Genomic DNA, 16,851 nt, shown 5'->3' on the forward strand with positions numbered 1-16,851 from the left:
TATATTTTTGCCCCTAACGTTTCAACATTTTACCTCGTAAAATGAATTTATTTTATTTTCATCACAACCCAAGCCTAGCCTAATATTATTTGTACTCATAACAACCCACATTTTTCATTTATTCACACTTTTCTACACATTTTATAAACTTTTACAAATAAGTCCCTATTTAACATTTTTATCGAAAATCACTTTACAAACGTCGTTTAACTAACAACGAACATGCATTTTCTACCATCAAACATCAAAATACAAACATATTAAGCACGGGTAAAATTTTAGACTTTAACTTTCTTTCAAAATAGTACTTGACATAGCTAAATCAAATTACAACGATCTCAAAAATATAAAAATAATTAAAAACGGGATAAGAACAGACTTACAATCGAGCTTGAAAGCTTGGAAAAAAGCCTAGCTATGTCTTCCTTGTGAATTTTGGCTATGGAGGATGAAATTGAGAAGATGGACATCTTTTATTTAGTTAATTTTGTCCTTATTAGCCAAATTACTAAAATACCCTTAATACATAACTTTGAAACTTCACCTAACCATGTCCATTTTTGTCTATCCTAAGGTATAATGTTCTAATTGCCTTTTAAGGACCTCTAATTAAAAGTTCATAAAAATTAGACACCTTTAACTTATAGAATTCAAGTTTTGCACCTATTGCAATTTAGTCATTCTAGTCAAATTGGGCACTCAATTGATAAAATTTCTTAACGAAATTTTCACACAATTATTCTATCATGATGTATACCTTAAAATAGAAATAAAATAATATTTCTACTTCGAATTTGTGGTCCTAAAACCACTGTTTTGATTTAACCCAAAAACGGGCTGTTACACTGACCTTCAATAGGACTTGCCACTGTGGCAAACTTGTTCTCATTCCACCTTATCGTTCGCAATGTGATTACTTTCAGTAATTCACCTTATGCACAAGACTAATCTAGGACCTTCCTTGCCCCATGTGATTAATAGTTGAATTATTTTTCTGCTAGGTCATTACTTATACGAATATATTAATCTGCCATCCTACTTATTCATATTCTCCCTATAGGTCATCACTGTGGCGGCATACCCGCAATAGACTTTTCTCAAAGAGGAATATTCTTAACAAACATTCTATCCCCTAAATAGAATCCTTATCCTGGGAATGGAATTCTCATTCCTCTTACGAGATTTGCTACTTGCATATCACTTCATTGAGCACTTCCTTGTGGCTCTTGATTTTAGATCCTTTTTTACTGCCTTTGAATGATTTTTCTTTCTTACATTTCCATATTTAGGCTAACTACCGTACGACCTATCTTCTTCTGACTATTGTTGGGCCCTTGTCCATGCCTTGTTGGCTATCACAATGACCTTTACCACTTACATCATTTTTGGTGGATTCCTCATGATTCGCTTGCCACTACTTACACTCACTTTTGGCTTCTCTTCCACCTGCATGGATTTCTTGTACTTGGCGCACTGGTCGTATACTCCTAACTTAAGCTCCTAGCATACTTTCCACATCTGACCCATGGTAGACTTTATGGGTTATTGTAGTTAGGCTATGGTCTTACACCCTTCTTCCTCGTTCCATGCATCCCATCGGACTTACCCCATATTTACTATCCCAGTAGGCTTTATCTATTGTGTTTATTGTCCCAATGGACTATCTATTTTATGGATGCTATGGAGTCTTTCATCCATGGTCTTATTCCACTTTGCTGTCTTTACGTACTACCTTATGATGCCATAGAGTCTTTCACCCATGGTCTTACTTATCATACCTGGCTGCCATAGCATCTTTCATCTATGGTCTTACATCGTATACTTTATACGTTGTACCATGCCACCATGGCATCTTTCATCCATGGTCACGCTATGTACTTCATATTAGACTACCATAGCCTATTTAATCTATGGTCTTACGCCATATACTGTCATCACAATGTCACCCCAAAGGACCATTCGATACTACCATAGCAGTAAATACCATTTCATAATTTCATTTCCTAAATCCTCCTCCCATTACCTCTTTTACTCCATATAACATTGATACTCAAACACCATAGTGTTCCCTCTACAAGGCCTAGAGCTTAGCCCTAGGCAGTATCTAATAGGTTTTCTCCCTATTTCCCTTCCTAACTTCATCTATCCTATAAGGGGTTTTTCCCACAGACATGCAATACATGCACATATCATCATGCTTCGTGTTTATGCAACATGAAATACTTAAATAGTGTAGAGCATAACATCAGGTTTGGAGTTAGGAACTCACCTAAAACTTCATCTTTTTCACAGCTTAGCCCTCTCGATCACTAGATTTTCTATTCTCTTGGTAGCAACTAAGTATCCAACCAAAATCATGGGTTATATTCAATATTCTTAGCTTAAACCTTTTTTTCTAGAAATATACAAAACCCTTAAAATGGTTTTAAAGTCCGTAACTTTATTTCCTTATCTTTACGTACACAGATGGGTTAAGAACCTTACCTGCTTTGTTGTTTCCTTAGTTTTCCATCTTCATTCTCATAAAGTCTGTTTCATACAGAACCTTCCATAGCCTCATTCTTTGAGCTACTGAAGAAAATGATGAATAAGAGAGAATGAGATTAAGTCAGAAAGAAAATCATCCTTGGGAAGCCATTCCCAACTATTTATAGCCCTTCCCATGCTACTTCCAACCTTATGAGAATCAAGCATCCTTAATCATTATGTCTCCCACAATGGAGTCAGCTGGTTCCATTTTAATCAAACTAGGATTCAGTTTCTTGCTTTCTCGTTTCTTTCAATAAATTTAGTCCTTCATTTATTCCAAATTTTTGGGTTATTGAGAATCTAGGTGTTATACTAGCAGAGGGATTGATTGAACATATGCGATTGAAGCTCAAATAATTTATAGCTAAGTTTCAATTTTTCACCTATTAATTACAAACTCATTTAGTCATGAAGTTATTCCACTATAGTATCATGACTGAGCTCTTCCCAACAACATACCATTACGAAAGCAACTCGATTAGTGATCATCCAATGACCTTGTCATAATTGTGTTATCCTCATAGGTTATCTTTAATCTCATAATTTTCGTTCTCCCAATATGATCCTATTTTATCTCATGGTAACCATTACATATTCCTTCGTCAATCACTATCAAATAGTGATCAAGTCATTCATTATAAAGGCGAACGAACCCTGACCACGTTTACTTTTCATTAACCATGTAATGCCAATAGGAAGATATCATTTACCCATGTTTCGGGTTATGAATTACACTACTGTGAATGACACTACATACTACAGAAGTCGTACACCCAATGCACCAAATTTCGATTCCTTATCTATTTGAACTCAGACCTTTACTTATATAAAAGTGTATGAGTCACGCATACATAGTCCGTCATCTACTTAGGATTTAGGAATGTCACTCTATGAATGTCACAAGTGAATAAATCCATAAACAGATTCAAGATCTATTCTTCTTAGGTCCAGTTCGATGTACTGTTAGTCTGGTGAGTCACATCTATGTTTTTATTTTCTAAGGGTCATCTGTTCTGATGCCCGAGATAAAGCATCTCCCTAATTGGACGTGATAGGCGACATATTAGTCTTTCAATCGGTTTTCTCATTTTCGGATAGAGTAAGGACATGTTTAGGTTTGTCTACTAATATAAGTTGTCTTTCCATATCACAATCCGACCACATAATACCGTTCAGTATTAGTTTAAACGTTAGGCAACCAATGAGTAATATTTGCTTCCATTTTGGTTTACGTGCAAAAATAATTTGAGGACAATCATACAAAGTATATTAATGTAATCAACGAATTTGTTTTATTAATCAATTTGTTCGAAAAAGAATTACAAGTTTACAAACGAATATACTACACTCATGGTATTAGATCCAACATAAGCCTCACCTACGGCTTGGCTGGCTTGTCGTTGATACCTACGACTTGGTAATATCACTCTGTACCCAACAAGAAATTGTCAGCTTCCTTAGTGTCTTTCAATCCCTTGAACTCCTTGGGCTTTGAGACATCCCAATGGTTAATTGGGCTACCAAGCACGACTCAGTGGTTATATTATGTTATAAAAAATAATTATATTAATTATATAAGCTAAATAATAATTTATATTTATATTAATCCATTAACTCAATAACAATTAAACTAATTACCCAAAACCTAAAAAAAAGCTTACCCAACTAAATAACCTAACCCAAAATATAAAATTTTTAAAATTATATTTAATACAATAAAAAAATTATTATTTTTATTTATGTTTTTAATATAATAAAACATTTATTATATTTATGGTAGTGTTTTTAATACGAATAATTTTTAATGTGTTAGAAAACTTTTATTTCAACTTTTTAGTGCATTTAGTGTATATTATATATTTATAAAAAACTATTTTAAAATAAAAATTAATTTAAAAAATAAAATATGGGTGGGTCGAGTCTAGTTTGAGTTTACCTTTCTTAATTTGGGTTAGGCTAAGACAAAAAAGTAAGCCCATATTTCAGCCCAAACTGAGCCTGTGCTTGGAAAATTGTTTAAATATCTTCCATGGGCCCAATTTAAACCCGACCCGACCTAGCCCATGAGCACTTCTGCACTAAACTCTACTTGTGGAGTCTAAAAACTCCATTAACAATGTTTAAAAATAGATGACATAATCCTAAACCTGTTGTTTTAGTTCACTAATCGTGTATAAGATAATAATCCTTTTTTCTAATGTAAAAGTAAATGTTTTATTTCTAGATAGAACTTTTTATAGTATTACATAAAAATAGAAAATTAAAAATAAAAAAATGGATGAATAAAGCTAGGCGAACATAGTTTGATTATCTCATATAATATTAAACTCTTTAGTGACAAGCACCAATAAATATCTCCTTACTTTACAAAATTATATTATTTTAACTATTTTTACTTACAAAATTATATTATTAAAAATATTTTGATTATTTGATATTTTTATATAATCAAAACTTCATTTATTAATATTATATATAAACTGATTGTAAAATTGGACTCAATTTAAAAAAAAAAAGAAAAAAAAAGGAAAGAAAAAGTTCAAAATCAAACGTATCAAATTGCTTAAGCGTTAAAAAGAGATGGACTTTCAATTAACAATTTAAGAAACGAAAAACCATCTTTACTTCTTTATACTTTCTCTCCTTTTTTGGGTGTTTTAGTCTCTCTGTTATTCGTTCAAAAGAAAAAAAAAAAGGGGTTTAGCTCTGTGTTGGGTTGGGTTGGGTTGGATTGGGTATTTTTCTCCAATTTCCCTTTTCATACAAACGCCAAACAAGCCTCCTATTTCCCCAACCTCAGCGCAAGCGACTCATCGGGCGCAATACAAACCACCATCGTCACTGACCGCGATCGGCGTCAAATCGATTTTAAAGGCAAGGAGAGATGTGGGTATTTTACCTGATCTCGTTGCCTTTAACCCTAGGCATGGTTGTTTTCACCTTGAGGTACTTCGCTGGCCCTGATGTCCCTCGTTATGTTCTTTTTACCGTCGGATACGCTTGGTTCTGTTCTCTCTCCATCATCATTCTTGTGCCCGCCGATATTTGGACGGTAAGTCTTTTCAAATATTTGGTTTATTTAATTCATCGGCTTTTTCTTTTTTTGTAAGATAGGGCTGACAGAATTTGGAAATTTTATGTTAATTTTGTGCAGACGATATCGAAGCCGGGAAATTATAATGAAAATGGAGGAATTTCATTCTTTTGGAGTTGGTCTTATTGGGGTACCTTTCTCCTCACCTGGTACGGTTTTTTTTTTCTTTATCGACGCTGTAGCTTATTTACAGTTTGTCAATTGATGTCTATTTGATACTGAAATTCATGCGGACATGCAAATTTACTGTTTTGTAGATTAGTTTGTTTACTGTCACATTTGATTAAATTTTCTATAAATTGAAAAAAAAATTACTTATTTGGATGGATGTATTTCTTAGATTTCCTTTTTGTTCTCCCTTTGAATGTTAAAAGGCTAAAGTCTGTATCCATACCGTTGTTATTTTGCTGCCATTTCTTTGGGCGGGTTTGAAATGTCGATGACTTAAGGTTTATATATCCTTTTGTTGGATGGTCCGGTATGTTATTGTTGTGGGATGATTTTCTTGTAAGTAAAGATGGTTTTTGTAGTTGGTTTTCCAGATTGTTGTGCATTTCCTCATATAATTATTTATGCTATCTCTAAGCAGGGCTGTAGTGCCCCTTATTCAGGGTTTTGAAGATGCTGGAGACTTCTCTGTGACTGAAAGGTTGAAGACTAGCGTGCATGTCAACTTGGTCTTCTATTCAGTCGTGGGTTCTATAGGCCTTGTGGGACTTATTCTCCTCATTACAATGAACAGGAACTGGTAAACTCTTCCTATATTTTATTTTATTTTTATAAATTACTGATTTTCTTTGGTTTAATAGTCTATCTGATATAATCTTGGTTGTCTTATAAAGATTAGGATTATATTGGATTGTTGTTTCAAGTTCATATATCTTCTCTCAAGTATCTGGCATCTTTTGCCTCACTGTTATGCTTTCTAACTGATGGGTTCTAGAAATTATTATAGAAAAATGGACATAACAGAAATTTCCTTGTATGTCAGCAGACACATTGCTCTTATATCTTGCTACCTGGTAATTTGTTGTTGACAGGAGTGGTGGTATCCTTGGTTTAGCTATGGCCTTGTCGAATACATTTGGGCTTGTTACAGGAGCATTTCTTCTTGGCTTTGGCTTGAGTGAAATTCCAAAGAGCCTTTGGAGAAATGCAGATTGGACCATCCGGCAAAAAGTTCTCTCTCATAAAGTTGCCAAAATGGCTGTGAAGCTCGATGAAGCTCATCAGGAACTTTCAAATGCTATTGTGGTATTTTGCTTTCCTGATTATATTTATAAATTCTTTCCCATCTTCTGACCTACTTCCTTTCAAATGATTATACGCATATAGAAGTGTATCCTAGTAGAATAATGCATGGTTTGAAGATCTGTCTTTCATTCTCAGTTGCATGCAGAATACTCATATTTGCTCATTTTACATTTTTGCAATTGAAATGCTTTGAAGTTTTAACATGCTATTATCAATCAATCAATCAATCTATTAGCAATTTCTATTTCTTTCGTTGTTCCTCCGTGGCTAAACATTATTTGATTATTTTTATGTTAATTATAATGGATTGTTTTGTTTAACTATTCATTTGCTTTATCAGGTTGCCCAAGCAACATCCAACCAGATGTCTAAGCGTGATCCTTTGAGACCATACATGGATGTCATTGATAATATGTTGGCTCAAATGGTATTTTCTTTGTGTTTATTTGCAAAATATTCTATGAACAAGGATCTCTTCTATGGAATAGTGCATCACTTTGTGTGCTTCATTTATTCTCCAGTTTAGGGAAGACCCATCCTTTAAGCCACAAGGTGGTCGGCTGGGAGAAAATGATATGGACTACGATTCAGATGAGAAATCAATGGCAACACTCAGGCGTCATCTTAGACTAGCTCGAGAAGAATATTATCGGTACAAAAGGTCAGCTGGATGCCAATTTTACACTTTTCTGTTTGTTTTATTGTTCACGTAAATCCAAGTTGTATATCATCTTCAAACTGCTTTAAATGTACTGGAAATGGTGATTTTAATCCACTATTTTTGTAGTAATTTTAGTTGTTGTCCTACGGGAGTAAGTACTTTTTTCTTTCATTCCTAGATTTGAATAGGTTGCTTATAAACTTTCAATCTGACTTTGTATTTGAAACTTTTGCTTGTTTATATCTGAAACATCATTAGTTTTGCAGTGAGTACATGGCCTATGTCTCTGAGGCACTTCAGCTTGAAGATACAATAAGAAATTATGAACGTCGCAGTTCAACTGGATGGTTTTCTTCTAACCATGTTTTTTTCTGTCTATTCTATTTTTCCAATATTCTAGTTGCTTTTCCTCAACTTTTAATGTTCATGTATGATGCTATTTCAGGAAATATGTATCTAGCTTCAGACCTGGTCGCTCTGGGCAGACAGGAACACTCTTAGATACAATAGGTAAGTAGACCTCTGTTGATTTTGTGCTGTAGAAGCAGTATACTCCTTATATCATGATTGTGAGACCCAAAAGCTTTTGTTCTTTTACTTTGCCCAATTTCTCTGAAAAGGATTTGTTGGAGCCATAATTTGAAGTCAATATTCTAAATAATCTTAGTTTTCTGGTTTATAATGATGTTTATGCTTGGTTTTAAGTAATATTATCGACTGTCTTTTGAAAGAAAGCAGCTATGTTTCTTGGATTTGGGCTGGGTCCTTGAGGGATGTGTATAATGCTATTGAATAAAATTGTATTATGTAATGGGTTTTTAACTGCAAATGATTGTTCTTTTGCAGAATTTATTTGGCGATGCATCCTATGGAAACAACTAAAGAAGGGCTTGGCTATTATACTTGGCATCATGTCTGCTGCAATTCTTTTAGCTGAGGCTACCCTTTTACCTAGAGGAGTCGATCTGTCTCTTTTCTCTATCCTTATAAACTCAGTAAAGAAGGATGAGGTGCTTGTCCAGGTAAAGATTTTGCATTTTCTCCTTTGAAGAGTTTCAAATCTTGTAGTTTCATAGAGACACTGTATTCTTGATTTCATTACTTGATTGAGCTAGATATATCAGGTCTAGAAATTTTCAATTTGGCTGTCTATAGTCTTTGCCTTCTTGCCTTGTGCTTGTTTCCACTCCAGAATTGCCTAACAATTTTATGCAGTTGCTAATTATCGCCATTGACATCTTATCTTTTGTTTGATATTTCCTTATATAGCATGTCTGGACCATCCTCTTCTTTTCCCTCTCTTCTGCTGATTACTTTTTCTTCCAGGCCTTTGCTTTTGTACCTTTGATGTATATGTGCATGTGCACATATTATTCCTTGTTCAAGGTAGGAATGTTGATGTTTTACTCATTAACACCACGACAGACTAGCTCAGTCAGCTTGCTCATGATATGCTCGTAAGTTTACCTTGGAGATCTATTGTTTCTGGCCTTTTTTATTTCTTTTTCTTTATTTTTTAATTTTGAAATTCAAATTACTCACAAATATCTCTACTAGGATGGTTGCTCGATATGCTCCCCCAATTTCGTACAACTTTCTCAATCTCATTAGCCTTGGTGGTAAAAAGACCATATTTGAAAAGGTAATTCTCTTCCGGCATTCTTTGGCTGTCAAACATATACATGAGTAGTTCCAGTGCTTATAGAAAATTGACAAGAAAGACAAGAAAAATATGGCGTGACCCTGTTGATTACAAGATTAGCATTTCATGTATCATATGCTATGGACGAAGTAATTGGAATGAAGCAGCAATTCTTCTTAACATGTATCTAAATATTCAACCTTTATGGTTTAGAGTGAGGCAATAGTACTGTTAGTGTGTGTACTTAGATTGCTGGTTCAGTCTGTCACTCTTAGCCAAAATTAAATCTGACAATTTAATTATCTTCTCCATTTGTTTCGAAATGTTACATTTTTTGGATTGTAGAGGGAAGCATGTCTAGTTTGATTTTGCTTATTTGGTGTCTCACTATTAGCCATGCAACGGGGGACCTCCAGTTTCCAAATTTTGCAAGACCAATATAGTGCACTGTTGTCATATTTGGTTCACTTTTTTATGTTTAAATTTTTATCTTTTACTTTGGTCAAAAACTGGAACCTTGGTGCTTTATTATCAAGCTAGACATGTGTGCTATATTTTTTTCCTTTCCCTGTGTAGTATTTAATCTTTGAACTTCTCATTGCAGCGTATGGGAAACATTGATGATGCTGTACCTTTCTTTGGAGAAGGATTCAACAACATCTATCCACTTATCATGGTTGTTTACACCTTGTTAGTTGCTAGCAATTTCTTTGATCGTGTAGTTGGTTTCTTTGGGAACTGGAAGAGACTTAGATTTCAAACTGAGGCTGATGATATGGATGGGTTTGATCCCTCAGGACTAATTATCCTGCAAAAGGGTAAGGGTGTCAATACTTAATTCTTCTAAATTGTATGCTCTGCATGTTTGGTAATTTCTAGTCTCAGTTTAAACATTTGCATGATAGGGTTACGATAGTAAAATAAATAATTAGTCTGAGTCTGGCAATGACAAAAGTACTATTATGGGGTAGCAGTGATTCGTGAATACTGCAAACGTCTACTCTTTTATCATGGTTTAAATTCCTTGCTGAGAATTATTTTAGATGTATGAGCAGGATTTAATGAGTTTTCCTATTTACAGAGCGATCTTGGCTTGAACAAGGACGCCGAGTTGGTGAACAAGTAATTCCATTGGCGAGAAATTTCAATGGCGCTGATATTGAGTATGGCCACAATATTACAGTATGTAACCGATCTTAAATAGCAGTCTTTTTCCTTTTTCAATCGTGTAACAAATCATTGTTATGAATTATATGTGATTTCCTGCTAGTCTGCAAAATGTTGTCCTTTTGCTTTTTCATCTAAAACCTATGGTTATGTTCAATTTCTAACTTGATGTGAAATGCTCAGGATCGTACTGTTGTTGAAATGAAGGCAGCGACCACTTCAGCCACTGGTGGTGTGAAAGTATCTCCCTCAAGGCCTGTGAAAGAAGAGACCCGTAAATATGGCACAAGCAGAGAAGTCATGAGCAACAAGTATGCTGCCATGAGAGAACAAAGTCGACAAATATCAAATCCAAAACCGGTGGAGAATAACATAACCTCTGCTAAGGTCTCATTGCTTGAGGTAGGCAATTCGCATCCTGATAACCTCAAGGGTGGGCCATCTGCTGGACTGGCCTCAACATGGCGATCAATGAAATCTGGCTTTCAAAATTTTAAAGCAAATATTGAGGCCAGAAAGTTTCTTCCTGTACGCCAGAATCAGGAAGCCACACTCATTTCCCATGTCAACTCATCCGATTCTGAGTCCCTTGATGAGATATTCCAGAGATTGAAACGACCGTCAGTAGACCACAGTGACGAGAATGAAAATGAGAACGACACAGAAACCAAGTCTACAAGATGATATCAAATTCATTCGGAAAAAAAATGTGCCTGTTGCTGTCGTGGAAACTGTGATACGAAATGTACAGAGCTCATTGAATTTTTACAGTCCTGTATGAAAGATGTTTGGGGTCAGCAGCAGGAAATTTCAGACTAATACAATATGGGAAAAATAATTATTCCCTGGCTGTATGATTCCAGCTAATTGTAATTTGAACTGAACATTTAGGCATTCCATTCAGCTTCTTACACGTGATATATAATATAATCATTTCGTGAAAAAATTTAAAAAGCATCTCTCTTTCGAAGATAAATTCTAGCATCTGAAAAACCTTAAGTTGATGCATAAGCCTTTTCTTTTTTTTTTTTTTAATTAAAGAACCAGCATTTATAAAATGCCAATAACAACAGGATTCAAGCTAGAATATTCTTTCCTATCGCATGAACAAGTAACATAGGAAAAGAAAAAGAAATGCACAATTTTATTGAAATTGAATCCTAGGAAACTAATTCACTCTTCCAATCGTTAATCTCATACTTGTTGAAAGCGTCCTTCTTCCCTTTGAAATGCACTAACTTGGACCAAAACCCTTTTTTCTTTTTCCCTTTTTTGGTCTCTTCATCGTCATCATCCAAGTTTCTTGGTACAAAAGCAATCGATCTACTCTTCTTCAAACCATTAGAGGCACCAAGCTTTACCCCGGAAGACGAGGACATCCCCATGATTCCCATCACCCCGGAACTGTTCCGCATATGGGAATGACTATGTCGAGCCGGGGAGTCAGGGTTTGAAGCCAGAGAGTAATGAGCAGGACAAAAATAGAGTGAAGAAGTAACCCGTGAAGCTTCTTTGTATGAAAGAGTAAGACAAGATAATCTTTCTCTAAGACAAGAAGGGCAAACACCTTGCTTTTCCTGGTGATTTGAGTGCTTCTTACATCCATGCTCTGCTTCACAATACTCCATATGAGGTTTGTATTTTTTTCCCCTCCAACTGTAAATAAATTTTGGTTGGTTTGTGTATATATAGACGGGGGGGAGAACAAATCCCACTTAGCTTCCAAGAAGGTTCCTCATATAACATTGTTCGCCTTTACATGTTAGTGTGAGTGTAGCAGATCAATGTTAAGTTCATCACCGTTGGATCATGTAGTTGAAAATCTTCACAATGGTCCATGACATTAGCTTTCTTACCCTCACATGCAATAGGACAAAATGACTTGGAAGTTGGATTTTACCATATAAAAGAATTAAATGTTAAAATTAAAAAAGTAATTGTAAAAAAAACCAACGCAACCCATTTATAGAGTTTATTGAAATCTGTTGAATTTATTTTTGAAAACCTTAAAAATGTGTATTATAAAATTATTAACATATTATTTTTGAAAATAATTTGTTTATGAGATTTGGAAGAACGTTAAGACGTGGAAAGGATAAAAGGGCCTCGAGCCACGGCGGAGAGTGGAAAGTGGCCGCACGAGGATTTTTGATTTTTGAAACTATCATTTTATGCTTTCTGTGTTGGTAATTTACATAATTAAATTATTATTTAACTAAAACCCCTACGTGTATTGAGAGAAAGGACCTATACCTATGCTACCTATAATAATAATCACCTAGATTTGCTAATTTTGAAAATAATTTATTATCACAAATCATGCTTTATTGTTAGTGATAAATACATTAAATTCGGTTTAATGTATAATTTAATATATAATTTTTAATGTAAAATAATTATCTAAAAATTTTTATTATAATTTTGATAATAATTTAATTTTGATTCAATTGTATAAATTTTAAAAAAATAATTACATACATAAGGTCATGGTCCCCACTCCAAAAAATGGTATAACTTTCTTTAGACTCCGAAATCTATAAAATTACAAATAATAGATGATAAAATATAGTTTGATCTTCCCATAATCATAAAATTTTGATTTAATCCTTTTAATTAATGAAATTACATTTTAGCTCTTATAAAATATGCAACTTAATCTTGACTCAAAAAAATTTAGGGTTTTGCTCCTGACTATATTAATTTATTTTCCTATTGAATAAATATTTATTTGTATACACTAAATGGTGCTATGTTGATAATGTTATTAATACTTTGTGAAACTTAAATCTAATTAAAATTTTATGTATAAATTGTATAAAATTAAATTTCATATATTATATTGCATTTAAAATAACATTGGTAATTGATAAATTTGATTTTTTTTTGTTTGTTTGTTAATATGAAACGAATTGAGGTTGGGGTTTCTATAATTATATTAGCATGATACTTTTTTTTGTGACATAAGAAACATATTCGTGTTTTACACGACTTGACCCATCATGTTAATCCACATTATTCAATTTCATTTTATTTTGTTAGAGTTTATTTGTAGAATTATTAATAATCAAAATAATGAGAAATTTATTATATAACTTGTTATATGATTTAAATAAATTAATTGTATTATAATATAAATAAAATAATTTATTATTACGTCAATAAAAAATTTCGTATTAGATTTCCATTTCTGAGTTAATGGCAACTAACGGGAGAGCAATTAAAATATCTAATTTCAAAAAGTTGAGTAACTAAAATAAAATCAAGTGCATAGTTGGGTGATTAATCTTGTAATTTACCCTAGATATCATAATGGTTTAATTTTTCTTACATACTGTTGGGGATAAACCTGTGTAAGCAACGAACAAGAATAATAATGAAGAGATTGAAAAAATCAAACACAAAAATTTTATGTCACAGCCCTAATTTGACCCTAGTCGGAAAGTGGTTTCGGGACCACAAAATCGAGACACGAAAATAATTAAATACTATATTCTATGTCTAATATATGTGAAAATGCATGTGTGAATATTTGAATGCTTTGATTTTTGTCATTTGATGTGAATTAATCAAAAAGGGCTTAGTTGTTAAACATTGAAATCTTGCTAGGTAAAATTAAAAAGTGGCTGAATAGTTGTAGTTACAAAAAAGGAGTCCTCGCATGTCAAATAGCCCATCTTTAAGGGTAATGAGCGTAATGAGGATGAATCATGAATAAAATATGATTTTATTATTTTTATTTTATAAGTTAAATTGTTTTATAATATGAAATGAATATTATAATATTAAAGGAATATTAATATTATAACAATAGTGATAAAAACAATGTTTTCATGGGGGGGGGGGTTCATCTTCTCACCTAGCCGAACTTGTGAGGAGGGGAGGAGAAAAATTCCTAAGGCATTTGGCACTTTGTTTTCTTCTATTAGGTAAGCTCTCTTGAAAATTTTGATGGAAACTTGATTATTGAGGTTATTGTTAAGTAGTCTAGCTAACTCATGGTCCAATTCTTGTTTATAATAGTTAAGCATGTTTCGGCCATGGATGCTTTGATAAGAATTCTTGTGTTTGATGCTTTAAAATGTGAAATAATGTTGGAAATTGGGAATTAATAAGAAATTGGGTGGTGAAAACAAAGTTTTCACGCTTTACTTTCCTTTAATTGCCGTAGCTTAAAGAACAAAGAAACAATTAGGCTCTATGGTGTTCGGCCCTTGTGAAGGCAATTTGAGGTATGTTTGATTTTATATCTTGATGAATAACGTTAGTTGTGGCTAGTTAGATAGATAGTAATTGGCTATAAGGGTTAAAATGCATGAATAGTACATAGTGGGTTAAAATAATGCTTGTATGAGGTATATTTGTCCTAAATGGCTATTGATGTTCGACAATTGGCAAGAAATGAATTATGAATTTGAATTTTGAGGGAAAGAACGAATGTTAAATTTCAGTGTATATGGTTGCCGAATTTGATTATGGATAGTGAATAGAGGGATTATCCTTGTTCTAAATCAAGAACCTCATTGTCGAAATGAGTTTTGAACTTGTTAAATTAGGTATTAATAAATTGGGTTTGATGCTTCAAGTGATATATGCATACGAAACTAGATTTTGGATTTAAGGTTTAATAATTGGTCCTTGCCGAATGTGAATGTGAGTAATAGCTTGGTGATGTTGTGTTTTAAATTATTAATATATACTGGATAGATGCTGAATGACCCTCTTTAGTTAATAGATTGTGTATGTGTTGTAAAAGAAGACGAATTGTTGTGAAGTAGATGATAGGCTAGAATCGGCTAGTGTGCTTAAGTATTTTAACATAATTGCCGAATATAGATTGGAGAATTTAGTTAAGTAAAATTAATGCTAAATCTTTGTATTCATGTGAGCAAATACCGAATGTACTAAATGGTTGAAATGAATTTATTTTGTTTCTATGTAATCTTGGTATAGTAAAATTTAGTTGAAAGTTCCAAGTAGATTATTATGGTAGTGACGAATGTGATATGTGATAGTAGTAACCAAGTGGATTCAACCATTTAAGTTATATGTACTATGGCAATGTGGTATTTTAGTCAAGAAATGATTTAATTGAATTAGTATATAAGCTATGAGCATACGGTAAATTGGTATATAAATGATTTATATAAAGATTTGGTTATGAGTTTATATTTATGTTCGATCATGAGAGAAATGCATTAGTTGGTGTTTTTGATGTTGCAATTGGAAGTATTAGAAAGATAAGGTTGAGTTGGCAAAATGGTTTTATATGTGTAATTTTAAATATACCAAATAATCGGCTAATGAAATTAAATGATTACAAGGTTTGATTTAATAGCTAAGTTAATGTGTAGTTGTGTGTTCGAATATAACTTACAAGTTCATGATTTTGAAAACGAAATTTGTATGTGAACATGAAAAGAAAACATATTTGGCTAAATGCATGTGATATTAATGTATAAATTATATATAGATTCGGTTGTGAATAAATTTAGTTAAATGATGAACTTGTAGTTTTGGGAGTAGATCATCGAATGGTAAACTTTGTTTTCTTCTATTAGCTCGAGAACCAAGGACACCAAATTCGGATAGGGGGAAAATGAAAGTACTCGAATAGCCGTATATAATCGTTCAACCACTTTTGAGGTAAGTTCTTTTTAGGTACTTGGGGTTGATTCTTTTATAAGTTTTAAGTGATTTATTAAGTGTTGTATTTATTTAATAACATAGTATATCGTGAAAAATAAAGAAAGTCTTAGATGTTGGTATTTGATTTTATTATATGATTTGGTGTTATATCCGGGCTAAGACCCAAAGGCATTCGTGCTGGTGTTATATCTGGGCTAAGCCCCGAAGGCATTCCTGCTGGTGTTATATCCGGGCTAAGCCCCGAAGGCATTTGTGCTGGTATTATATTCGGGCTTAAAGTCCCGCATGCTTTGTGGTGGTGATTGGATTTGGGTTTTAAACCTAGCAGACTTAACGCCGATGATTGGAGTAAGATTATGATTTCGAATGTTCGTAGTAAACTACCATTGAATATGTCAAATACATTAAGTTGATCAGGTATGTATTATATACTTTTATATGTTAGATTGATCGGAATTGAATCATGATTGAGAAATGATAAGTATATGTTAAAATCTCATATGTGTATTCGGTTATGGTGAAAGGTTATATGAGATTGATTTGGTGATATACATGTTAAATAATATGAATGCAAGAATGGGTAATAAATCTGCTTAGGACAGCAGCAGTAACATGATTTCGGAAAATCACCATAAATCATGGAAGTTGAGTTAGAAGCTGAATAAATCATGTCATGAAATCTTAATGAGTCTAGTTTCTTATAAAAGAAACCATGTGAGCAAAAGAATTTCCAATAATGAGATATTTGAAGGGGCGTGGAATAGAGTCAAAATGACTTCGAGGTCCCCTATTCTGTTTTCATAAAATCATTATAAATGGTACAAAAATTATTATAAGATAAAATTTATATCCTTAGAC

The 16,851-nt window shown here is 33.1% G+C and overlaps 2 protein-coding genes across 2 annotated transcripts; one reads left to right on the plus strand and one right to left on the minus strand.

Moving 5' to 3' along the window:
- The first annotated feature begins 5,023 nt into the window (after positions 1-5,023).
- On the plus strand, positions 5,024-11,144 carry LOC107897469 (LMBR1 domain-containing protein 2 homolog A). Its single transcript, XM_016822943.2, has 14 exons — positions 5,024-5,581; positions 5,684-5,772; positions 6,213-6,371; positions 6,664-6,877; positions 7,218-7,304; positions 7,399-7,538; positions 7,805-7,885; positions 7,984-8,048; positions 8,385-8,560; positions 8,865-8,995; positions 9,096-9,180; positions 9,785-9,998; positions 10,262-10,362; positions 10,531-11,144. The coding sequence occupies exons 1-14, from the start codon at positions 5,414-5,416 to the stop codon at positions 11,029-11,031; spliced, it is 2,211 nt and encodes a 736-aa protein (XP_016678432.2). The 5' UTR covers positions 5,024-5,413; the 3' UTR covers positions 11,032-11,144.
- Positions 11,145-11,507: 363 nt separating this feature from the next.
- LOC107958710 (uncharacterized) lies at positions 11,508-11,975 on the minus strand. The gene has a single exon (XM_016894551.2). It carries the CDS (start codon positions 11,973-11,975, stop codon positions 11,508-11,510), a length of 468 nt encoding a protein of 155 aa, XP_016750040.2.
- Positions 11,976-16,851: the final 4,876 nt, after the last annotated feature.

This window comes from Gossypium hirsutum, chromosome A11 (genome assembly GCF_007990345.1).
Source record: "Gossypium hirsutum isolate 1008001.06 chromosome A11, Gossypium_hirsutum_v2.1, whole genome shotgun sequence".
Classification (NCBI taxonomy): domain Eukaryota; kingdom Viridiplantae; phylum Streptophyta; class Magnoliopsida; order Malvales; family Malvaceae; genus Gossypium; species Gossypium hirsutum.

Excerpts from the sequence above, each read along its gene's own strand:
- LOC107958710 (XM_016894551.2), bottom strand. The coding sequence starts at position 11,975 with ATGGAGTATTGTGAAGCAGAGCATGGATGTAAGAAGCACTCAAATCAC.
- LOC107897469 (XM_016822943.2), top strand. The coding sequence starts at position 5,414 with ATGTGGGTATTTTACCTGATCTCGTTGCCTTTAACCCTAGGCATGGTT. Across the intron at positions 6,372-6,663 it reads ATTACAATGAACAGGAACTG|GAGTGGTGGTATCCTTGGTT; the intron begins GTAAACTCTTCC and ends TGTTGTTGACAG. Across the intron at positions 7,539-7,804 it reads GAATATTATCGGTACAAAAG|TGAGTACATGGCCTATGTCT; the intron begins GTCAGCTGGATG and ends TTAGTTTTGCAG.